Genomic DNA, 24433 nt, shown 5'->3' with positions numbered 1-24433 from the left:
GTTGTAGCAGGTATCAGGGTTTCCTTCCTTTCTGAGGCTGAGTGATACCCCGTTGCATGGATGGACCACATTGTGTTCATCCATCATCTGTTGGAGGAGGCTGTGCTTTGAGATAGATTAAAATCAGTCTTTGAAAACCAGGTGCATACTCCAGTTTCCTTCTGTGCCAGGTGGGTTCCTGTAGACGGGGCCCGGGGCTGCACGTTGACCTCTTCGTTTTCTAAGAAAGACCCTCCTACTACTGCACATGCGTCGGTTCAAACAAATCTTGAGTATGTTCACGTCGATGTGGATGTGGAAAAAACAACTCAAATATAAAGAACAAAAAATGCAAGTTTTCAGGCTCTTTGGAGAAAACACAGGGGTGTTTTTGTAAGCGGTGGACTGTTTCCTTTGGGTCGTGAGGACGAGGTGACGGCCCTGCTGTGTGGTCAGGGCTCCCTGGCCCGTCCTGCTCTCCCCGTGTGCGTCTGACCCTGACGGGGCTGCTGTAGCCTTGAGAACAGATATGGTACCGTTACCAAGCGTGAGAGAGTTCTTTAAACGGGTCTGACGTTTTTCGTGCCGTTGTGCTTTCTGGGATGAAAAGCTGACCAGGATTAAGAGAACCATATTGCACACGTGCTATAACAGGTGCAGCTTTTGAATCACAAGACGAGGGAAGAGACAGCCAGGTAAGAAAGGCTCAGGCTTGAACACTCAGGGCTACGTTCAAAGTCACGGTGTTTGAACCTGGCAGGTAAGTCACAGGCAGAGAGGAAACAGGCTACGGCATTTCACTTACAAAAGGAAGACAGGGAAATAAAATCTTTGTAACATTCGCAACCTCTGTAGACCAGGGTCAAAACATGGGACGAAAAGAGGGAAGAAAGGACAAAGAAGTACCATCAGGTCCCCACCTGCAGGGGCGGTCGGGACGGTGGGGCAGGTCCTGCCTGAACCCGTGTGTTCTACAAGCCAGCCTGGGCCCCCCAACCCCCAGCTGCAGCCTCCACCCGTACCCCAGCCCCCTGCCTGGCCTGCCCACCCCCTGCCCACCCCGAGGGCTGGCCCAGCCCCAGGGCCCACCTGCTTGGCCAGGGCCGCTGGAGGAGGTGGGACGTTCTCTCCCACGGGCCCCTGGGGATGCACTGCCCTGCCACCTGCCAGGCCGGTCTGGGATGGGTGCCAGCCTGCCGGCGCCTCCTTCCAGGGCCTGCCTGGCCCGCTGGCTCCCGTTGCTGAGCTTGGTTTCCCTGCCTGGTGCCAGGCCTAGCTGGCCTCTGTCAAGGTGGCCCTGAGAACGCTCACCCTCACCCCAGCCGTGGTCCTTCCCACCGGGAGCTCCACGCGTGCCGAGCGAGGCCAAGCCGGGCCTGGTGTCCCCGCCTGTCCCTGCTCTGTGACGTGTTGGGTCTGAGAACAAGGTGCAGCCGCGCAGGAGCTGGTCAGGGTGACGCCGGGTGACCGCGGCCTCACTGCGGGGACCCACCCAGCCCAGCCCTTGTTCCCGGGCCACCCTCATGCTGCTCATGCCCGACAAAGGGGAGGTCAGACCACAGCTGACCGTGCCTCCGGCCACCCAGGGCCACCCCGAGGAGTTAGCAGGCCTGGGGTGTTAGAGAGGACACCATGCCTGCATGAGCTCTGGGCCTTTTTTGATTGTTTGGGCCCAAAGTGAGCTCATCAGCCTCACTCAGCAGCTGGGCAGCCATCCAGTGGCCCCTCGGAGCGGCTGTTGGGACATTGTGGGCTGACGGCCGTGCGTCCACAGGGCCGCATGTGTCCGGGGTCCCCGGGGCTTTGCCCACGTGGCTGCAGTTTCTGGATTACTTGCTCCAGTTCCCCTGCTGCCACCACCCTCAGCGCAGTCACCCCGAGGCCTGGCACACGAGGGACCCTGGGGGCCGGCCTCTTGTGCAATCTGAGCGTCAGCCACCCGCCCTCTCCCCTGGGCATGTGAGGTCACAGACGCGGGAGACGGGACCCTCCTTAGTGCGGTGGAGGGCGGAGTGACGGGCCCCCGGGGTGCTGAGCCCTGGCTCCTGGGGGCTGGGCATATCACACGGCCTTGCTCTGGGGCTGCAGTCATGTGGGCAGAGGGGGCCTTGGAGGGTCCCTACATCCTTACATAAGGTGCCTTCTGTTACGCCTGTGTTCCTCTGAGCCAGCGTTCCCAAAACGTGGTCGGAGACAGGAGAGGGGCAGGGAGGAGAGCTCTCGTGGCCCCCAGCCAGGTGCTGGTGCACGGGCGTCGTCACCATCCACCTCTGGGGCTGGGGCCGGGTCCCCTGCAGAGGAGGGGCCCTGCCTGGCCTGACACAGGAGGCAGCCCAGGGGTGGGCGGGAGGGAGGGCGGCTTTATCCTGCAGGGTGGACTCGGCCTGGGGGTCTGGACTCAGAGCCAGGCCGCAGGCCCCACCCGGTCTGTGCTCCCCAGCTGTGTGACTCTGGGCGGACGACTTAGCCTCTCTGTGCCTCTGGCTCATTGTGAGGAGTGAGAGAAGAATAGCCCCCGACTTCAGTGCAGTGCCTGCCAGGAGGGGGGACCCAGGCGGGGCCTCGGCCACACCTTCCCTCGCACGACCCCACTGGGCAGCCGCGGGGCCGCAGGCAGGTGACCGCAGAACTCTGGCCTGAGTGTTTTCATACACTGGGAGCCAGGAGCTGCCGAACCGACCGCTGCCTCGCTGGGAAACCCGCCTTCCGGGACACGTTTGTGTGGATCCAGTAAATTCCTCCTATTTCTCTTGAAATTCTCTTTTTAAGAGATTGTGTCGTTGGTGCCTTGGCCTCTTCATCGTGTTTGCTGTCAGCACCGTCCACTGAGGTCGTGACAGAGGCTTTGACGTTACAGACTTTCTACCGTCAGGCTTCCAAATGCGCAGCGCGAGTAAAAGACCCCAAGGGACGGGGGTGGGGGTGGCATGGGGACGTGGAAGTGACGCGGGCGGTGGGGCGCGAGGCCCTGGGCCGCGTGCTTCGTGAGTGGCCAGGGCAGCGGGGTCAGCGCAGGGGCCACGGGAGGACGTTCCGGGCCCAGAACCACAGCTGACACCCTGAGGCCTGTTGTGGAGTCACAAGGGGTGCCAGGGAGCCGGGCCAGCTCTGTCTTGGGGGAAGGGAGATGGCCGCACAGCAGCCGCCACTGCATAGAGCGCACAGCGGGCTTGCCGCCATCGTCAGGCTTTGCTCCCGCAGCAGCCCCGGAGATGGACACTGTTCGGGTCCCGCTTTTGCTTTTCGCTGAGTGGCCCATCCAGGTGGCGCCGAGGAACGGCCCGGCCCGGCTTGTGGCAACAGGCCCGTGTCCCCCACGCGTGGCACCCGCCCCTGGGCTGTGCACCTAGGGTAGCGCCCAACGGGCGGGTGGTCTGGGAGCACGTCTCAGACCCCAGTGCCGGCGGGGCCCGTGCCTGGCGGGGTGGCCGTCTGCTCAGGGGAAGTGAGTCTCTTGCACTTTAGGAAGAGTGAGATCCAGGCGGCTGGGCCTCAGACCCGGGCCGTCCCCCCAGCACGGACCGCAGGGCAGCTCCCCTGTGAGACAGAGGGAGGATGGGGCGGAGTGCAGACACAGCCTGTGGAGAACCCGCTGTGGTTGGTGTCGTCAGGGGACCGCGTGGGACTTGTCCCCCCAGGGGAGGGGCCGCCGAGAGGGGCAGTCTCGGCAGAGCACCGGCGAGTGGACGGGGCGGGGCCTGCGCGGCCACCCGACATGCTGCCGTCTCGCTCTGGCTGAGCCCCGGCTCCCATGGCCGAGACTGGGAGGCCTCAGGAGCCCGCCTGGGGCTGTCCAGAGGAAAGCTTGTGCCCGTGACACTGACCGAGGAGCCCCGGGCTCCTGACCGCCCCGGCCAGAGCCGGCACCAGGCTTCGGGGCCGTCTCAGCTTCGACTGCCCTGGCCGCCCAGATCAGGCCCTGGAGCCGCCGTCCACGTGGATCGCCTGCTACCGGGCGTGGGGGGTGGGTGGGGCAAGGCGGCTGTGATCCCAGGTACCTGGCACTTAAGCCCGAGTGGTAAACAAAATAAAACTTCCCTCCATGAGAGCTGAGCCCGATTAGAAGCCAGTTCTGTCGGGGGCGCCGTGTCGGCCGCGAGACCGTCATCGGCCTGGCTGTGCGCGCTCTGACGTCAGCAGCAGAAACCAAAACTGACCTCTGTTTGTGCTTTTACCCGGAAGTCCTGTGCTGTCTCTGGAGCAGGTAACGCTGAACAGGTGGAGCCTTTCACCTTCAGGTGCGCTGACACACAGCGGCGCGCACGCGCCCGCACAGGCGTGACTGTGTGTCCGTCACCGGTGCTGCTCTGACAGAGGGCATTTGGGCCGTTTCAGCTCTGACTTTTGTTACATAATGTTCCCAGCAGGCGGAGCACCACCACCAGCCACGTGATTTCTATGTGTCCCGTGTATTTCTGGTTTTCATTTAAACTGTCGGTATGTTCGGAGGCTTGGAAATTAGCAGTTCCAGTCGGAGCCTCGGCCTGCTCTCTCATTGCTCCGCGCGGATCGGCCGGCGTGGGCACTGCCGCCCTGCAGCTGGCTCACGGTGGCGGGCTCGGCCAAGGGGAGAAGCCTCCTGGTCTCTGCAGTGACTCAGACGCCGCGTCAGGCTCAGTGGGGACGGGGCTGTCGTCACCGGGTGCTCAGCATCTTTCTCACACATGCTGCTGCTGCGAGAAGCCTCATCTTGTCTCCCGTCCCCAGCAGACGCTCGTGCACCTCCGGGCGCCTCGGGGCTTTTCTCCCCGAGCTGTGGCCATGCCTTCAAGAGCGATTTTGTGTCGTGGATGAACTCGGGGACCCCAGATGCTGGGACTAACGTGACGTGTGGGTCATAGACTCACTGTGAAGGGCTGGGCCGGCTGGTCCACTTGCAAGGGAAGATGACCAGCTCTGACTGGAACAGCTGGGCTCCAGGAAGCATGGGCCCTGCCTACCTCCCTGTGCCGTGAGCTGGTTGGTGTCAGGCTAGGAAATGAACAACACAGAGTCTGTCCGTCCGTCTCGGGTCAGAGCGAGCCCTGGAAGGTGCCCGCGAGCTCAGGGAAGCCCCGCAGGTGGCTCGATGCTTTCCTGGCACGCGGCACCCCTGGCAGTGTGTGGAGCAGCCTGAGGGCCACAGGAGGAGCCGGTTTGCTCCGAGCTCTTCCCAGAGATGGATGGCAGGGAAGACCCATCCTCCAGCGGCACCCTGAGCGCAGCTCTCTCCTCCTCTCAGCCTGCAGGATGCTGGCATCGGGTTCATCCTGGTCATAGACCGCAGGCAGGACAAATGGACCTCAGTCAAGGCGTCCATCCTGAGAATAGCGGTAAGTGTCGGTACTGCGCCCGGGACCCCCACACCCTCCTCCTGGGCGGGTGACGTGGCCTTTCCTGCCTGCCGGCACTCTGGGTTCTGGCCTGTGCTGCTCGGTGGGGCGCCAGCTTGGAGCACCAGCCTGGGGCCTGGGGCAGGGCCAGCCCACACCTTCCTGGCTTCCTCAAGTTGCTAGCACAAGTGTGTGTGCATGTGTGTGCATGTCTGTGCACGTGTGTGCATGCCTGTGTGTTCTCAAGTGGGTTATAACTCTCGGGGGCTGTGTTATAATTTGAAAACAATCTCCCCAGCCGGTTTGTCTCTGACATTGAGTATGTGAGATGCTCAGGACACGCCATGCAGTCATTCTTGAGGGTGATGAGAGTGTCACAGAAACCTTCAGGCGACAAGTTTGGGGATTATATTGAACAGCTTTTCCTATGTGACTTTCTCCTTCTAAACGGGCTGTTTCTTCTTTAGTCTTACGACTAAGTCAGACTAGGAGCCGTCCTTGGTGGCCCTCGTGGCCACGTGGAGACCCTCCTGGTCCGCAGACTGCAGGCGGAAGAGCCTCTGGTCTGCGGTGCTGCTGTGCCGTTTTTAGCCGCGGGAATAGCTGAAGAGGGAGCTGAAGTCAGCAGAAAGCCCCCAATCTTATTTTCGGCGGCGGCTTGGCCCTGTTCCCGAGCTGGGTGCGGAGCGCTTCTCCCCGGCTGAGTTTCACCCACCCTTGCCTCCCCACAGCCAGAGGACCGGGAAGTTTGCTGCTCTGCAGGCAGAGTGACCCCGACCGACCCCCGGTAGGGGGACGGTCCCCCAGACTCTTGCTCTGGGTCTTGTTCTGGCCTCTGCGGGGCTCTTGCTGGGCTGGGGTCTGGATGGGGCGGGAGAACTGGTCCCTCCTCCCGGCTGCCTCATTACTTCCTCTGGACAGCGCCTCAGGCTCAGTATCTGCCCCGACGCTCACGACCGACAGGGTCCTGTGCAAACCCGTCCCAGGGCTGCCCGGGCCCCGCTTCGTCCTCCTGACAAAGCGACTCCTCGCCGCCCTTGCTTCCCGCCCCCACCAGGCACACACTCTCTGCGTCACCGTTTGTCTGCAACAAATCGAAACACTTCAGGACATTTCAAAAGAAGCGTATTCACGTAGTATATAAATGTTTCATTGTCAGCTTTCCTTTGTTTTTAAATCCTTAGAAGCTCACAGAGGACTTTGATGTGCCACCACCAGTTCACAGCCAGCATGTCCATTTCATTATGTTAAATTTTAAAATAAATTTGCGCATGGTGTCACCTGACAGCCCAAATTAAGGATTAAATTGTAAAAGCCACTTGGGTCAGATGCACAAAGGACTTAACAACACATTTTTCTTGAATCAATAACTCAGTAAATTAGTCCTGAGCTGGTGGCCAAGAAGTTTCCAGTCAAGTGTGTTGCTGTTTTAAAAGGTAACACTGTTATAATAACATTTTCGAGTCCAGTAATCTGCCCAGTTCTTTCGCGTTTGTCTATCAGTGGTTTGAACCACCGCTCGGGCACGTCGTGGTGTGCACGGGCGTCTGAGTCAGCCGCTTTGCCATGATGGTCACGGGCATCCCTGTGGGGTCCAGGCCTTGCCACACGCCACACCCTGGGGGGCCCTCACCCAGAGCCAGGGTGGCTGCCACTCATCCCTCCATACCCGCCCCTAGCGGCACCCCCCAACCCTGGAGCAGGGCTGCACTCGGTCCCTGCCTGGCCTCCCTTCCTGGGAGGGCACCCTCATTCTCTGTTTGCACGCCGTGGTCCCTCGAGGCCACAGCCAGCCCCATCCACCTTTGTGTGGCCGGCACCCAACCCCGACCTGGGCGAGACAGGAGCGCTGCGAATATCTCTTGAGCTGATCAGCCACTCCTGGTCAGATAATAAGAGATTCTCCAAATGCAGTATTGTTTTCTAAGAAACAGATACATTATTTTTAAAACCTGAGTAATCATCGAGATTGCCAGTGGCCCAAGGTAGACCTGTTGTAGGGTCAGGCTCTCCCATGGCCAAGTATAAACATAGTTTTACTCTTCATCCAGTTTTTTTTTTTTTTTTTTTTTTGGCTGTGTTGGGTCTTCGTTGCTGTGCGCAGGCTTTCTCTAGTTGCGGCGAGCGGGGGCTACTCTTCGTTGCAGTGCGCGGGCTTCTCATTGCGGTGGATTCTCTTGTTGCGGAGCACGGGCTCTAGGCGCGCGGGCTTCAGTAGTTGTGGTTCATGGGCTCAGTAGTTGTGGCGTGCGGACTTAGTTACTCCATGGCATGTGGGATCTTCCCGGACCAGGGTTCGAACCCATGCCCCCTGAATCGGCAGGCGGATTCTTAACCACTGCACCAGCAGGGAAGTCCCTTCATCCAGTTTATAATGAGATGAATTTCTGAAGAGAGCTGGCTCATCTTCAAAACTTTGTGAAAATCATAACTGAAAAGTTAGGGGCTTCCCTGGTGGCGCAGTGGTTGAGAGTCCGCCTGCTGATGCAGGGGACACGGGTTCGTGCCCCGGTCCGGGAAGATCCCACATGCCGCAGAGCGGCTGGGCCCGTGAGCCGTGGCCGCTGGGCCTGCGCGTCCAGAGCCTATGCTCCGCAACAGGAGAGGCCACAGCAGTGAGAGGCCTGCATACCGCAAAAAAAAAAAAAAAAAAAAAAAAAAAGTTAGTTTTCATGTTTGCACTGATTCTTATACAATAAAAATATAAATTTTTCTCCTGTAAGCCTTAGGGTTCCCCAATACTGCCTTGGAACTGCCCAGAAGTTAGCACTTTTCAGCAGAATTGTCAAAAATTCTCTTTGAACTCCAATGGTTTTTGTTACAGGAATTCACTGATCGTATTAATGCCAAACGTTCTATTTATTTATTCAATACATTTATCGAGACGTTAATGTGTGCCTGGCACGGTAGGAAGTGCTGGGGACAGGGGAGCATAGCAAGAAATGTGCAGGCTAGTGGAGTGCAGGTGGCCGACATGGTGACCAGCTGCCGGACACCCACACGGGGCACCGGAGGCGGGCGGGGAGGTCTCAGGGGGCGGGGACACTGCAAGCCCGGCCTTGCTGTTCATGGTCCACGCCCCTCTGAGCTAGGTGCGGGGTCCGCTCTGCACCCTGGCTCTGTGGTGGGGACAGAGCTGACACCTTGTCCCCATGCAGGGGAGTGGAGGGGGCAGAGGTGGCCCACGACGCTCTCCCCTGCTGTGGACCTGGACTGCCAGCCTCACTGGCCTTTGCTTTCATCCAGGGGAGCTTGGGGGAGAAAACCACCTGGCTTCAGCTGGGCCAGAGCCCTTGAGGAGGGGACATCTGTTGGCACCGGCCCAGCCTAAACGATTCCACCACAGCCCCGGGCCGCAGGCAGAGAGGCTGTTGATCCAAACGTGTTTAGCCACCCGAGTGAGCCTGGGCGCTTACATAATGCGCTGAAATGTGGGGCTATTTTAAGCCGCCATGTGTGCTGTCTCGTGAGCTGAGTTTTCTGTACTTTGGGGTGTTCTTTTTCCTTTTTTTGGATGCCTCTACCTCAGCTTGGAATAGAAAAATAAGACATTGGAGGGTCCAAAGTCCAGTGTCGCTAAAATCAGACTTGCTGTGTCCCCATCAAGAGCAGAGCCCGCGGCAGCTCACCGGGTGTCAGTTCAGTGTGGGTGTTTGCCTGTCACAGTTCACGGTCACAACCCACGGATGAGACCCAAAGCTGAGAGTTCGAACATTGCTCTTTGTCCAACAGTTGGATCAAGGTTTGGACCATCCTCAGATGGATGTATCTTTCATAAGATACCGTGTATACTCTTCTGGGATTCCGTTTAAAATTGAACCCCCTTTTTCTAAGCTACAGGACTTAGTGGAGGAGTTGAGGGGCAGCTGGGGACATTGCAGCAGAGGGTGATGATCTGTGTTTGGAGCCAGGCCTGACTCAGCTGAGTCCGAACCCTAGAGCACACCTTGAAGGAAATCTCGGGGAGAGCGGTTTCTAGTCTGCAGGGGGCAGGGCTCCAGTTTTTGCTTGTAAAGCCTATGCCTTCTGTGTGCAGAAAAGGTACAGCATGAAGTATCTGAAGCACCAGGATTTTTAGGTCATCTGGTAAATATTCCAAATGTAGCAAAATAATATTGTCCTAAACAACGCTGATGAATTCCTCCTGTGCGCTAGTTACTAGAGGTCTGAGCGCAGCTTGGTGAGCACCTAGCGGAGGGAAGGCAGGAGCAGAGAAAGCTCCAGGAGGGCTTCCCGGCTGAGGTGACCCTGCCGAGAGCTGGGATGGGAAGGAGGCCTTGTCTGGGCACAGGGGTGCTGATCCGCCCCTTGGAACACAGACGGGAAGGCGGGAGGCCAGGGCATGGCTCCTTCCGAGGGGCCTGGGGTGCTGGGGGTGGAACACAGGTCACCGAGGGGGTCGGGTCATAGCACCGCTCTGGCTGAGGATAACGCACGGACTGGCCCCTTGGGAGGCCAGCATTGACTCTTCAAGAGCTGCGGCTTCTAAAATAAGTTGCTCAGCAGAGCTGCTCTGTGGAGGCGACAGGGCACCTCCAGCCCTGGGCTGTGCATGGAGAGGCCTTCATGCAGCTTCCCTTAAACTCACCTGTGCTGCAGGTGGAGACTGGGCTTCAAAGGGCCGAGGCCGCCTACTGATGGGGTCGATGGCTGGGGGTCCGAGTCCAGGCCAGTGGGCAGTGCAGGTCCACACAGCATGTTCCGGGGGAGGACAGCTCCCCTAACGTGGAGAGTATTCGGGCTAATGACCGTCCTCCGACCAGAGATACCCTTCCTACCGCGTTCTTAAATGTCTTTTCCGTAACGGTGTCTGTGACGGTCTCCACACTGTCCACCCGGGGGTGGGGGCGGACGGCCCCATCCTCAGTGCTCACACCCAACCTGCATGGGAGCCACCCTGGGAGTGAGGGGAGGCCTCTTCTCACGTCAGCCTCTCTGATTCAGACCCCAGGGTTTTCAACTGTTGGCACTGAGACACCAAGTTTCAAGTTTATATTCATCACACAAACTTGTGATTTTTGACTGCTATCAGACAAATATTGGTCAGGCTTCGGCTGCTCTGTTTGAAATCAAATGTATAGTCAGGCTGGGTAAATGTGACTTTGAGCAAAACTTAAGAAAGTAGCATGCACTTGGGGAGGGTTTTCAAACCCCGTTCCCTGAGGCATCGGGGCTCCACAGAGCTTCTACTGCGTCCCACTGCATTTAGCGGTTTTGTAAATGTAGGTGATGTCTTTGCATTGTATAAGGCTCTTAGAATATTAATTCAGAAACCAGCCTCTTTTTCTGTCTCCAGATTACATTTTAATGGTCCTCGCACCATCTGTCTGTTCCTCAGCCAATGAAGGTCAGCCTCAGAAAAGAAACACTATTACTTTCAGGTTACATAGAAACTATCATAATCACTTGATTACGGAGTAGGTTAAAAAAAGGTGTTATTTTATAGCCTTCATCCCAAATCTTCCATATAGTTACTCTATTCTTATTTATTTATTTGTTTGTTTGTTTATTTATTTATTTATGGCCGCGTTGGGTCTTCGTTGCTGCGCGCGGGCTTTCTCTAGTTGCGGCAAGCGGGGGCTACTCTTCATTGCGGTGCGTGGACTTCTCATTCTGGTGGCTTCTCTTGTTGCAGAGCACGGGGTCTAGGCACGTGGGCTTCAGTATTTGCAGCACGTGGGCTGAGTAGTTGCAGTGCGTGGGCTCCAGAGCGCAGACTCAGTAGTTGTGACGCATGGGCTTAGTTGCTCCGTGGCATGTGGGATCTTCCCGGACCAGGGCTCGAAACCGTGTCCCCTGCATCGGCAGGCGGATTCTTAACCACTGTTCCACCAGGGAAGTCCCATAGTTACTCTATTTTTAAAATAAAGTTTTTGTTTTGGAATTTCCCTGAGCTTTTCATACAGATGTTTGACTCCAAGGGGGAGAAAATTAATTTGCAAGTTACAGTTGTGTGTGTCTCATTGAAGGGTTCCCACTGGGCTGGGGTCTCACAGTTACTCTCTTCAATATAAAGACTCGATCATTTAGAGACGGAAAGACTGAAGCAGAGGACAAGAGGGGACAAGCTTCTCCACGTTGACCGTCCCCCCCAGGGACGGTGAGCACGGCTGGTGCCCCTCCTCCCGGGATGGGGTGGGCAAGTCCCCCACCCTGGGTTTCCTGGCCACCTGCCCTGAGTGGACCTCAGTGAAGGGCAACGGCTCGTGTTACCTTGTAAGCTCAGACCACACCAGCTGTGAGGTGCGAATCAGGGCAAGAAAACTGGGCTGGGGCTTCCCTGGTGGCACAGTGGTTGAGAGTCCGCCTGCCGATGCAGGGGACGCGGGTTCGTGCCCCGGTCCGGGAGGATCCCACATGCTGCGTGGAGCGGCTGGGCCCGTGAGCCATGGCCGCCGAGCCTGCGCGACTGGAGCCTGTGCTCCGCAACGGGAGAGGCCACAACAGTGAGAGGCCCGTGTACCGAAAAAAAAAAAAAAGAAAGAAAACTGGGCTGAAGGCTAGAGAAGTGTGACTCGGTGTCGCCTCCAGAAAGAGATGCTGAAGGCGGTTTTCCTGAAGTAGTGGAGGCTGGTCTCACGCCTGGTGGTGGGGGCTACACGGCCCTCTTGCTGATGGGGACCCAGAGCCCCCCCTGTCGGGCTGCCCACCTTCTCGTCTCTGTCCGCAACACTCAGCGGGCGCCTGCACACGCAGTCCTGCCCTCCAGGGCTGTGACGGCGACACCTGGACACGTGAGGGACTGTGGGGCAGGCGTGCCGGGGCTGCAGGGGGGAGGGGCGGCAGGTGACGGAGGAGTGCGGGGGGAGGGGCGCGGGGGGAGGGGTGGCAGGTGTCGGGCAGGCGCGGCCAGGCTGGAGACAGGGTGCGGAGCCACAGTGGTGACCAGCGCTGTGTGCTGGTGTGCAGAGAGGCCGAGGAGGTGGGGTGGAGGTGCAAGACAGCTCAGCTTCCGGGCGGCCACGCGCTGGGGCACAGCACACCTGAGCAGACGTCTGGGGGCCTGTGGTTGACTCGCGGGGTAAAGATCAATAGAGGGGATTGAGGTCGGGTTCCGTGAAGGGCCAGGACCCCGCCGTGGCCTGGTGACAGTGGCTGGAGGTCAGGCGCGTGGCGGCCTGGGCGGGAGGGCAGGAGGGAGACAGGAAGCAGATGTGTGTCGGCCACAGGAACGGGATGGCGAGATCCAGCCCGAAGACGTGAGTCGTGTTTGGAGACAGGGGACGGTGGGGCAGGGCCCCTGGGCAGACACGGAGGCTGAGCGCTCGCTGCTGGGATTCAGGGTGGCCGCCCCGACGCGGTGGGAGGGCGGGCCCTGGGGCCGCGGGGCCATGGCCTCGCTGTGTCCAGTTCGGGGACGGGATAGCGGAATCCTCCGATGCGGGGCCAGGCTCCCGGGGCCTCCCTGACCCACCAACGCACCAGGCAGGTGTCCAGGTGAGGAGGCTGGGGAGGGCGTGCGAACCACGGGGGGCGGCTGCGGGGTCGGGGAGGGGGCGCCACCGGCCGTGGTCAGGACTCTGGGCTTGTTCGCGGCAAGGCGGGGACTTCTCTGGATACTCTGGGTGGGGGCTGTCGTGGTCCGCTGACATCTCGAGAGGGTCACAGCGCTTCTGTGGGGAACAGCTGGGCAGCGTCAGGTCAGGGCCGCCGGCAGCAGTGACACTGCCCGCCCCGCCTGGCCGGGGAGCCCTGAGCCTGAGCGCCCAGTCCAGCGGCCTCTCTTTCTCCTCCTTTTTCTCACTTGAGGGACCGGTTCTCAGACCGAGGCCACCGGATGCAGCACCAGGGCCCTGGGCGGACAATGCCGCTGTCTCGGCTTCAGTCAGGAGCCGGGCTCTGAACGCTGCCCGGGCGGCAGAGCGCTTGGCCTCCAGGACCGTGCAGTGAGGAAGGCGCTTTGTTATCCCCATTTGCAGATGGGGAGACCGAGGCACAGAGGTTAACTTGTCCAAGGTCAGGCACCTCTTACGCAGAGCTTACGTGAATGTGCGAATCTGCTCACATGACTGTATCTGTGGGTGTGCGCCTGGGTGTAAGCTTATCTTTAGCTCTGTTTTAGGTGATGCGTGTGTGTGTGTGTGTATGGCTTTGTCTTTATTGCACAAGTGTCTTAGTTTCCTGGGGCCGTCATAACAGATACCATAGACTACAGAGGGGCTCAAACGACAGGAATCTCCTGTCCCCCCGGTCTGCAGGTGGAAGTCTGAGATCACGGTGTCGGCAGGCTGGTCCCTCTGTGGCTGTGGAGGGGTGTCTCTCCGTGCTCCCCCAGCGTCTGGTGGCCTCTGGACACCCTCAGCCGTGGTAGCCCCTGTCTCTACATCCATCCTCACATGGCGTCCCCGTGGGTCTCTATGCCCAAATGTCCCCTTTGTATTTATAAGGACACAGTCATGTCTGGTCATGGGCCTGCCCTGATGACCTCATCTTAACTCGGTCACCTCTGTGAAGACCCTAAAGACATTCTGAGCCACTGGGGACGTGGACTTCAAAATAAGAATCTGGGGGCACCAACTCAGCCTTAACAAAAGGTCAAAGCTCTTTTTTTTTTTTACAGTTTATTTTTTAAATTTTTATTGAAATATAGTTGATTCACAATGTTGTGTTCGTTTCAGATGTACGGCAAAGTGATTCAATTATACATATACATAAATATATATCTTCTTCTTTTACATTCTCTTCCATTACAGGTTATTACAAGCTCCCCAAAAGGTCAGGGCTTTTGACCTTGAAGTTTATAAGCAGCATAACACAGTTGTACCAAGCAGTGTGACTTTTTTGCTTTTCTGTAAGAAATGGTGACGCTCTAACAGTGCAGTGTCTGTAACCATTTCCACTTTAGTCCGGCGTTGGCGTGTTGGAAACGCCCGCTCCGGTGGGCTGGTCCTCCCTGTCGGGACCGAGGGCCGCTGCAGGTGTGGGGACCGGCTTGCAGCCGAGCTGCCCACAGACAGAGCCGCAGCCCTCTGTCCCCTGCAGGCGTCCTTCCCGGCAAACCTCCAGCTTGTCCTCGTTCTGCGACCAACGGGATTTTTCCAAAGGACGCTCTCTGACCTCGCCTTCAGGTTCAACAGAGATGACTTTAAGATGAAGGTACCGGTAAGTGCCCACCTCCTGTGAGGAGCGGCCCGGCTCCACCTGGGCACGGGGGCGGGGGGGCCAGGGAAGTGGGTGTGAGCGACCCCCAGCCGCAGAGGGACCCCTGTCTCACCTTCTCGCTCCGGCCGGCACAGGGCAGCCCCTGGCATCTGCCAGTTGTCCTTTAAAGGCAAAGGTTGCAGGGATCCCTTAGAAGCTGTGCACCCAGGAAGCCTGCGTCCCCCCAGGGAGGCCGGCCCACGTTGAGCCAGGTACCCAGAGCAACGTTGGAAGGGGTTGCCCGGCAACGCGTCCGTTACCAAGAGGACAGAGCCCACCCCCAGCACCTTATAACCTCTCCAACAAGACCAGCCAGGTTTCTCTTGGAATCTGAGAATCCTGGTGTGGGTCACCGTCCCCGAGGTTGTCCCCTGCTCTCCGTGCTCAGGACAGAGGGTGCTTTGCCGGCCGGGGCCAGGTGTGCAGGCCACACTCAGTGGCCCTAGACCTCAGGCTCCAGGGTTTGAGAGGAAGGGGGTGCACCCGTTTTTGTAGTATCAAAAGCCTTGGTTTCTGACACTGGGGGCAGGGGTCTGTGCTCCCCGGGCCGCAGCCCGGCCCTCCCTTCGCAGGGCCATCTCCTGGGCACCAACGTCTCAGGGACCCTGTGAGGCAGTGACATTTGCCCATATTTGGCGAGTGACCCTCGCTAACAAGAGACCCCGGGTCAGAGGAAACAAGGCTGGGGTCCCACCCTAAGTGCGGTGGTTGCCCTGCACATGGCCCCGTGGGGCTGAGCCCATGAGTTCTCAAAACACGGTTTCACAGAATTCATCACCAGCATCTCCTGTTCCCTGGCCCATTTTTGGATCATTCTTTAGAATTAGAGAAGCATCATCTCGGGAAGGCTGCTGCTACAGTGTGTCCACGTGGGTCAGTGTTCTGGTGCCTGTGCTGACCTTGGTGCTAAGTAGAAAACGTTAAGAGGGGCGGTGTGTTCTCGCCTTTTCTGTCATGATTCAGTAGACACAAAGCAGATGGAAATCACGGAGGAAAAGTGTTAGGTCCTTGGATAGTGGACCGACCCGTCCCTGGTCCTGTTGGCATGAATCAGGCTGATCTGGGGGAATGGCCTTGCCGGACGGCAAAGAGACACTAGATACCTCCGCTGAGAACTGACATCGTAGCCTGTTCTTAAGTGAAGGTTATGCCTCAGTCGGGGGGCCTCACGTGGGCCCCCGATGGTGGGGCAGGTGGTCCTCCGGGTCTCAGTGGCACCCCGACCTCCCACGTCGGGATCGAGTTGACCTGGGACGTGTCAGATGTCCCTTCGCCCCCCAGCGAGCTCAGAGTTTAATAAAACACGAGGTGGTGTCGAGTGGCGCGTGGGCTGAGCCTCCCAGGACCTCACAGCAGCAACTGACAGCTTGCAAAGGCTGTATTTTTATCCAAGCTCATGGATGGAATGACCTCAAAAGGACAAGAGCAAGATAGGAAGTAAAACTCCTCCGTGTGGAAGAGCCTCCGGGGCCACCTGTTCTCCCCAAAGGCAGCTGTGCCGTGTTGGGCACCTACCCCCACCCCCGCGCAGCCTTCCGGGTCTCAGCAGGAATGCGGACAGGCCCGCGGCTTTGGGGTCCGTGCGGCTCCGTTAGCACAAGGGCCCCTCACCCATCAGATGCCCGTCACCCATCAGATGCCCGGTGTCGGCAGCGTGCCCGGCTCCATCCAGGGCTTTGCTCGACCCCAGCGGCGGTTGTCTGGTGAGACCGGTCGTCGTACGCTCGTTTCACGGATGGGAGAGCCGAGGCCCGGGGGGCGTCGTGTCCTGCCCTCCATGGAGGAGCCGGGAGACGCCTTCTGTTCATGCCAGCCTCGGCCCCTCCGTCTGCGTCTGCGGGCGGTCTGCTTACGGGCGGCTCTCATCCTCCCCAGGTCATAATGCTGAGCTCCGTCCCAGAATTACACAGTTACATTGACAAGTCCCAGCTGACCGAGGACCTGGGCGGGACACTGGATTACTGCCACTCCAGGTGGCTCTGCCACCGCACAGTGAGTCCCCTGCATCTCTGTAACCATAGTCAATCCAGCAGAGCTGCTGTTGCCTTAAGGTGCTGCCTGTTCCCAAGACCTCTTCCCGTTTACCCGGGTTTTCTCCCCAAGAATGAGCAGGTGGTCTCAGTGGACCTCAGTCATCCGAAGGAGTAACGTGAGTCATGAGTCGGGAGTGGCTTTCTTGGGCTGAGGACAGACAAGAAAGAAGGAAAAGCACGAGCTGGGTTCTCGGCACTCACCCTCTGAAAAGGGTGCAGCGCCCGTGTCTGTGAAGGAGCCGAGGCTGAGACGCAGGGGGAGGACGAGGCGCCCGGCCCGTCCTCCTGAGACGGGCTGGGCTGCGGCCAAGCTTCCAGGCGCAGGAGGGCGCAGTGCGGGAGCGGCTTTGTGATGGTGTTTTCCTCCCCACCAGGCGATAGAGAGCTTCGCCCTCCTGGTTAAGCAGACAGCTCAGATGCTGCAGGCCTTCGGGACCGAGCTTGCCGAGACGGAGCTGCCCAACGACGTACAGTCCACGAGCTCCGTGCTCCGTGCCCACACGGAGAAGAAGGACAGGGTCAAGGTGCGTGCGCGGGCGGGATGGTGCGGGGAGGGGCGTCAGGTAAGTGGAGCCTAGGAGGCTCCCGAGGTACGTCCTGGGCTCCCGAGCCGGGTGCCCTGCAGGGAAGCTGAACCTCCCTTCCGAGCAGCGTCTCTGGTTGGGCCCTGCCGTCCTGCTGCCGGGCCCTGCTGATCAGGGCAACGAGGCAGCATCCCCGGTGCCCCCGGGAGAGCGGGGCGGACTCGGACGGCTGAGCCCAACCAAGGGGTCACGGCACACAACTGGCTTCCTGGTAAACGCGATCGGGGCTGTGCCCCCAAGGCAGCCACGCGATTAGGGCTTTGAGTTAGTGGAGGCTGTGACCCGCTGCGGGTGCTCGGGGGCTGCCCCCCTACCCCACCAAGAGAGCCCTCACCCCGTTTAGCCCCCGGCGGCGGGCCGCGGGAGCAGACACGCGGGGGCCTGGTTTCCTGTTACCCTGTCCTGTCCCACTGCCTGGGAGACCCGTAACCCTAGCCCTGCCCCAGTCACGGTGGGAGCGCCTCCCCGGCACTGCTGAGCGGTCAGCAGAGGGTCTGGGGGACAGGCGGAGGCCACCGTGTGGCCACCTTATTGTCGTCACCTTCACACTCCCCTGTGGGGCCGGGCGCCACGGAGCCCACCACCGGGGGCCAAGTCCAGGGCCTGGCGGCCTGGGGTGATGGGCGGCGCGCTCGTCCCACAGGAGGACATGAGGCTGGCGCTGGACGAGGGGCGGAGCGTCCTGGAGAGCATCCGGGAGCCGCTGGCCCAGGGCCCGGAGCAGAACCCGAACCAGGACCAGCTGGACAGTCAGAGCACCGTGCAGAGGTGAGGCCGGGACCGGCGGGGTCAGGGCAGCAGCGCGTGACCTGCAGGCACAGAGGCAGCTCACCGCTTCCTCGTCCCCTGAGCTGAGGTTGTAAATGATAGGCCCAAACGGCCACGTCTCCACCTTTTAAAACAACACACTCAGCACAACCACCCGCCCCAGGCTCCGAGAGACCCAGGGTGCCCCAGGGCGTCGAGGGCAAGGGCAGGGCCCTGGGGGGAAACAGACCGCGGCCGCCTGAGCCCTCCGACGCGCCCCCTCCCGTGTGGAGGGCAGACCAAGCGCCCCGCCTGCTTGGCGCTGCAGGGGCCCCGCACGGCTGCCGTCCCCTCTCGCAGGCTCCTGGCCCAGCTGAATGAAACCGAGGCCGCCTTTGATGAGTTTTGGGCAAAACATCAGCAAAAACTGGAGCAGTGCCTGCAGCTCCGGCATTTCGAGCAGGACTTCCGAGAGGTGAGAGGCCGGGGCTCGGGGAGCCTGCAGGTGGGCGCCCGGCACTGCGGCTGCAGGAGGCCGCTGACAGTGCTCGGGGAGAACTGGCTCGTCAGCCACGCGGAGCCACGCGGAGCCGCGGGATTGGCTTGGACTACGTGAGCAATGAGTGAACCGTCGCAGACGCAGGTCGTGGAAGCTCTGTCCCGCCCCCTTCACCCTTCTCCATCCCAGTCGTTTTAGCCGATCTGGTTCCTTGGCCTTTCCGTGTAAATTTAAAATGATCTTGTCTGTGCCTACGAGAAAGTCCTGCTGGGGCTTCGTCAGGAATTGTCTTGAGCCTGTACCTCAATTTGGGGAGAATCAGCACCTTTACTGTGCCACGTCCTCCCCTCAGAGAACACGTACGTCGGTCCATTTATTTAGATTTTCTTAGATTTCTTTCACCAGTGCTGTGTGGTTTGCACGAGTTCAGTACGTGTTTTGTTTGATTTAAGTGTACATACTCCGTTTCTTAAGCAACTGTAGATGGTGTTGTATTTTTAATTTCGGTGTCCACGTGCTCATTGCTATCTGTAGAAGTACAGCTGGGGTTCTGTGGATTCATCTTGTCTCCTGAAACCTTGCTAAGCTCAATCTGGGAGTCGTTTGGTAGAGTTTCGGGGTTTCTCCACATAGACGATCAGGTCATGTGCAAACAGAAATAGCTTGATTTCTTCCTTTTCGATCTGTATGTCTTCATGTGTTTACATTTTTAAATTGTTTGCCCTGTTGCCCCAGAGAGAGCCTCCGCCGCTCGGGTAACGGCGGTGAGAGTGGGCGTCCCTGCCTTGCTCCCCATCTCCCGGGGAAGGTGTTTTTCTCCAACGTTACACCTGTAACGTCGGCAGTAGGATCGCTGTCGATGCTCTTTCTCAAATCGAGGACGTTTCCCTCTAGCCCTGCTTCTGAGAGGGGGTCCGGGCCCCCCTCGCCTCCCTGCGCGCCCCGTTTCTGCGGCACCCCCTGCCTCCTTCTTCTCAGCCGTGGCTCTTCTCACGGCTCTCCCCGCCTGGTCTCTCACCCCCATTCCATCGCAGGTCAAAGCCGCCTTGGACGTGTTGGCCCAGAAGATCACGACCTTCACTGACGTGGGGAACAGCCTGGCGCACGTGGAGCACCTCCTGAAGGACCTGGCCAGCTTTGAGGAGAAGTCCAGTGTAAGAAGGGACGCAGGCGGCAGGGGCAGGGCGGCCTGGGGACACTGTGCTCAGCGTCACCGTCCCCGCAGAAGCCCCCCTCCCTGCCCTGAGCCCCACGGGCAGGGGGAGGGGCGGCTGCCTGGCCCACTCACCCCCGCTGACCCCCGTCCCACCCTCACTGACCCCCGTCCCACCCCCGCTGACCCCCATCCCACCCCCGCTGACCCCCGTCCCTCCCTCCACTGACCCCCGTCCCACCCCACTGACCCCCGTCCCTCCCTCCACTGACCCCCGTCCCTCCCCACTGACCCCCGTCCCACCCTCGCTGTCCCCTGTCCCTCCCTCCACTGACCCCCGTCCCACCCCACTGACCCCCGTCCCACCCCCGCTGACCCCCGTCCCACCCTCGCTGACCCCCGTCCCTCCCTCGCTGACCCCCGTCCCACCCCCGCTGACCCCCGTCCCACCCTCGCTGACCCCCGTCCCTCCCTCCACTGACCCCCGTCCCACCCCACTGACCCCCGTCCCTCCCTCCACTGACCCCCGTCCCTCCCTCACTGACCCCCGTCCCACCCCCGCTGACCCCCGTCCCACCCCCGCTGACCCCCGTCCCACCTCGCTGACCCCCGTCCCACCCCCGCTGACCCCCGTCCCACCTCGCTGACCCCCGTCCCACCCCGCTGACCCCCGTCCCTCCCTCCACTGACCCCCGTCCCACCTCACTGACCCCCGTCCCACCCCCGCTGACCCCCGTCCCACCCCCGCTGACCCCCGTCCCTCCCTCCACTGACCCCCGTCCCACCCCCGCTGACCCCCGTCCCTCCCTCCACTGACCCCCACGCCCACCCCTGCCGACCCCTGGCAGGAAATGGCGCTCCTTTGCCCCAAGAACCAGGCTGAGCCGGTCTCTGGCGGCTCCACAGGCGGTGACGCAACGGGCCCGCACCCTGGCCCTGGAAGGTGAGCGGCTCATGGAGCTGACACACTACGCTGTGGACTCCATCCGCCCCAAGTGCCACGAGCTCCGCCAGCTGTGTGACCAGTTTGCAGCTGACGTCGGCCGCAGGAGAGGGCTGCTGGGCAGGGCGCTGGATCTGCACAGCCTCCTCGAGGCGGTAGGCCCCCCAGCCCGGCCCACACACCCCGTGCCCCACTGTCCCGCGGGGACGCTCCTGCCGTGGTCCGGGCCCCAGGCACCGGTGAATAATGGCCCTTTCCTGTGGCCCAGAAGGTCCTGTCCTGACACAGGGGACCGTTTATAGGACTTGCCTGCCACAACTGGCCGTTTCTTGAAGAAACCCAGAGGCTGACTGTCCAGCCAGTTCCCTGCACTTGGTCCTCAGTGTGGATGCGTCCCGTCCTCGGTGATGCGCTTGGTTTCAGGCCTGCGTCCCCCAGGGGAGCCCTCTGGACGTAGGGGCAGGACAGGGATGCTACGTCCTGCAGGTGGTCCCAAAGCACAGCGGTCAGCGGGCCACGTGAGACGCCAGGACAGCTTCCAAGGTGCCTTCTCTCCCTCCAGTCCATGAAGTGGTGCGACGAGGGCATCTACCTGCTGGCCTCGCAGCCGGTGGACAAGTGCCAGTCCCAGGACGGCGCCGAGGCGGCCCTCCAGGAAATCGAGAAGTTTTTGGAGACGGGTGCGGAAAATAAGATCCAGGAGCTCAGTAAAATCTACCAGGACTACGAGCCCATCCTCACCCGAGACCTGCTGGTGAGGAGACGGCTTTTCACCTGTTCCGCGAGGCGTTACTCTGATGACTCCCAGAGGCGCCGGGCGATCGGGAGGCGGAGCGCAGAGGGTGCCCTTCCGGCCGGACGTTGCTCCCGGGCCCCCCACGGGGTCCCTGCCTGCGGGGAGGGCCCTCGCTCGGTGCCGTGGCCGGGCACTCCCACGACAGTGCGCTGAAACCGGACTCCTCGCTCCGGCCAGCTGTCCGCAGCGGCCCCGCCGGCCGCCCACCGGGCTCCAGGCCCAGCCCCGCTCCTCCCTCGGTGCCCCCGTCTGCCAAGGGCAGAGCGGGGGCCACGTGTGTCACGGCAGCTCTCGGGAGGTGTCCTGCTAGTGAGCCCGTCCCCCCCTTCCCTGCAGGAGCACGTGCAGAAGGTCTTCCGGAAGCAGGAGAGTGTGGAGGAGATGTTTCACCGGAGACAGGCGAGCCTCAAGAAGCTGGCAGCCAAGCAGATGCGGCCCGTGCAGCCGGTGGCCCCCCGGCCAGAGGCGCCCACGAAGTCGCCCTGCCCCTCCCCGGGTACGAGCAGCCGCCCCTCACCCTGGGGAAGGCCCTCCTTCCATCCAGCCCACTGCGTAAATAAAGTGTCATCGGCCCTCGGCCGCTCATTCCCTTCCTGGCATCCGTGCCGCTGGACGGGCACCACCGGCCTGTCGGGGCCTTTCCCGGGCTCATCCCGCCCGTCTCTCCTCGGCGCCGTAGCCGGGATGGTCCTGCCCTCGCGCAGCTCGGCCCTCCACCCCGAAGCCTCCGGGGTCCCCCAGTGCAGTGCTTCTGGAGGCACAGCTGGACCCGCGGCCTTTCCTGAGGCCCCTCCTATCATCTCCTGTCCGCAGACACGCTGCCCCAGCTGCCAGCACGGCTCCCGCTGCTTTCTACGGCCGTGGCTGGTGGCGGCCGTCGGTGCTGAGCGCCCCTGAGCCCAGCGCACAGGGCCCATTCGGAGGCCTCCAGGCGCCGAGTTCTCCCCCGTCACCTGGGAGCCGGGCCGCTCTGGGAAGTGGTGGACGGTGGGCTCCCCACGCGCCCAGAGCCCCGTTGCCTTGCTCTGTACCTTACTGTGCTTTCCTCACCCTGCTCTGGGCTGCTCGCTGCTTTTCCTCCAAAAGTGAAAAAAACACACAAAAACACACCGATGGTCCGGGATGAGCTTTTCATCTCCGGGCAGTAAGGTGCGAGGTCCCACTCCTCTCCACTTCTTTCCAACCCAGGCATCCGGAGAGGTTCCGAGAACCACAGTTCTGAGGGCAGCGTGCTCCGGAGGGGGCCCTACAGGAGGGCCAGGGTGAGTGCGCGTCCCCGCCGCCCGGTCCCCTCACTGCCCCCGGCCCCCCCGCCCCGCCGCTCCTCCGTGCACACAGGCCGGCGCACCCGGGGGGCGTCCTCCGCTCCCCGCCCCATCCCTCCCCTCCGGGCCCTCCCCATCCTGCCTGCGGGGCCTCAGGCCCACCCCCGACCGACAGGAGGTTGGGTCTGGAAGCCCGGCGTCAGGCTGCACCTTCCGGTTTCTGAAAGCGCGATGTGGGCCGCTCCTTTCTCCCCAGAGTGAAGCGAGTGAGGGCCGGCAGGGCCGCGGCCGCTCCACCGGGGACGAGGAGAGCCTGGCCGTCCTGCGGAGGTGGGTGGCCTGCCTTTCCCCCCAGCAGGTCTGAGGACCCACTGGATCTCAGCCCCTGGGGAGGGCCTGTACGTAAAGGAGCCAGAGGCAGTGGGACCCAGAACAGCCCGTGTTGTGCCTCGCTGAGCCCAGGGCACACGGCTAGTGGGTGCGGCCCCAGGCCACTCTCACAGGGCCAGCCTCGGACCGCCCCCCACCCCGTCTCCTCGGGACGGGCCCCTCCTGCCGCCCACCAGCCTCTCCGACCCTCTGCTCTGCGTGTTGGTGCCGGGCACCACTTCTCTTTCTCGGTCTCTCCCCACCGCAACCCTGTGGAGGCTCTGCTCGCCCCATACCCGCCCTGGGCACCCCGCATGCTCCAGCGCCACCCAGATGCTGGGACAGTGTCTGTCCCTGCATGGACGCACTGCTGGGCTCCGAACTCTGGACTGGACAGGAAGGCACTGCCCACGTGCTTCCCAGGCTGGCGGTCGCTCTCCCACAGGGCCCCTGCCTGCCAGCCGAGCTGGATCGCCCATAGCTCCACGAAGGCAGCCTGCACGTGGCACCCTCCTGCGCCCACTCTGAAACCCTGCTCAGACCCCACACTGCCCAGCCTCCCACGGGGACATCCTCCCTGCCAAGCTCACGCTGCCCTCCCGCCCGCGGTGGAGAGGGAACCCGAGCCTTCCTCTCGCGCGACCCGTACCACCTGTGCGGAGCACGGGCACTTTGAACGGCACTGGGGCCAGCTGATGTGCTGGCTGCTGTCTGCTCCACGATCCCCACCCTTGGCTCCGTTTTCTGTGTATGAAAACAGGAAGCTTGGTCATAGGCAGTTAGAAGGTGATCCTGGTCCGTAAGGCGAGGTCTGACCGGCCGGTTTGCAAGCCAGGCCCTCCTGGGAGCCCCTAACCTGACGGCACATAGATGTTCCCCAGAGGGTCGCTGCAGAACCCCTGCATGCGGGTGGCTGGCGGGGCCTCTGGGAGGGGCGTCTCCTGGTGAGGGGAGGGACAGGGCACCTGTGGGGCACTTGGAGCCGGGGCTCCTCGGGAGACGGTTGGGAAGCTGCTGCTGCATGAAAGCCGGCACCCATCCACAGGCACGTGATGAACGAGCTTCTGGACACAGAGCGGGTCTACGTGGAGGAGCTGCTGTGCATTCTGGAGGTGAGGGCGCCGGCGCCGCCACGCCGTGTGGTCTCGTGGCCACGACACAGCTCTGCCGAGACAGCCCAGGGCTAGAAGCCACTCACCTGTCCGTCCACGGGACAGGGGCGCTGGCTGCAGGCGCACTTGCACTGGGCCGTGTTTGCGGCAAGAGAGGGCAGCCGTGCCTGACCCTCCCTGGGTGTGGGGCTGTTGCCTGGGGGCAGCAGAAGGGCTTCTGGGTGCAGGACTGTTCTATCGTGGGGCGTGGGCAGTGGTCACAGGGGTGCGGGCACAGAGATAACTCATCAAGACGCACACACAGGATTTGTCCTCTTCGTGGAAGGTGTACCTGAATTTAAAAAGGTTAAAATGGAGTAGGATGGAACCACCCTCCCAAAAAAATAACTGGTGCTGCTTCTAATTCACTCGTATTTCTGATGCTGGTTCGGAGAATCACCTTAGATGGTCAGTGAATGAATTTGAGGTGGATTCGATTTCTAAAGCCTGAGACAGCGTCA

At 61.0% G+C, this 24433-nt stretch overlaps 1 protein-coding gene across 1 annotated transcript in view; it reads left to right on the top strand.

The window, feature by feature from the left end:
• The window catches only part of MCF2L (MCF.2 cell line derived transforming sequence like), a gene marked incomplete at both ends in the record, with an annotated part of 61749 nt that overhangs the window by 23367 nt on the left and 13949 nt on the right, over nucleotides 1–24433 (top strand). Inside the window, 13 exons of the mRNA XM_079721921.1 lie at nucleotides 5201–5291; nucleotides 14274–14393; nucleotides 16308–16424; nucleotides 16840–16989; nucleotides 17693–17817; nucleotides 18157–18271; nucleotides 19330–19449; nucleotides 20355–20546; nucleotides 20954–21145; nucleotides 21524–21683; nucleotides 22376–22449; nucleotides 22709–22782; nucleotides 23867–23933. Coding sequence (XP_079578047.1) covers nucleotides 5201–5291; nucleotides 14274–14393; nucleotides 16308–16424; nucleotides 16840–16989; nucleotides 17693–17817; nucleotides 18157–18271; nucleotides 19330–19449; nucleotides 20355–20546; nucleotides 20954–21145; nucleotides 21524–21683; nucleotides 22376–22449; nucleotides 22709–22782; nucleotides 23867–23933 — 1597 coding nt within the window. The remainder of the gene's footprint in view (nucleotides 1–5200; nucleotides 5292–14273; nucleotides 14394–16307; nucleotides 16425–16839; nucleotides 16990–17692; nucleotides 17818–18156; nucleotides 18272–19329; nucleotides 19450–20354; nucleotides 20547–20953; nucleotides 21146–21523; nucleotides 21684–22375; nucleotides 22450–22708; nucleotides 22783–23866; nucleotides 23934–24433) is intronic.

This window comes from Hyperoodon ampullatus (assembly GCF_949752795.1).
Source record: "Hyperoodon ampullatus genome assembly, chromosome: 16".
In the NCBI taxonomy this organism is placed as follows: Eukaryota; Metazoa; Chordata; class Mammalia; order Artiodactyla; family Ziphiidae; genus Hyperoodon; species Hyperoodon ampullatus.
This window is presented reverse-complemented; position numbering and strand designations above follow the sequence as displayed.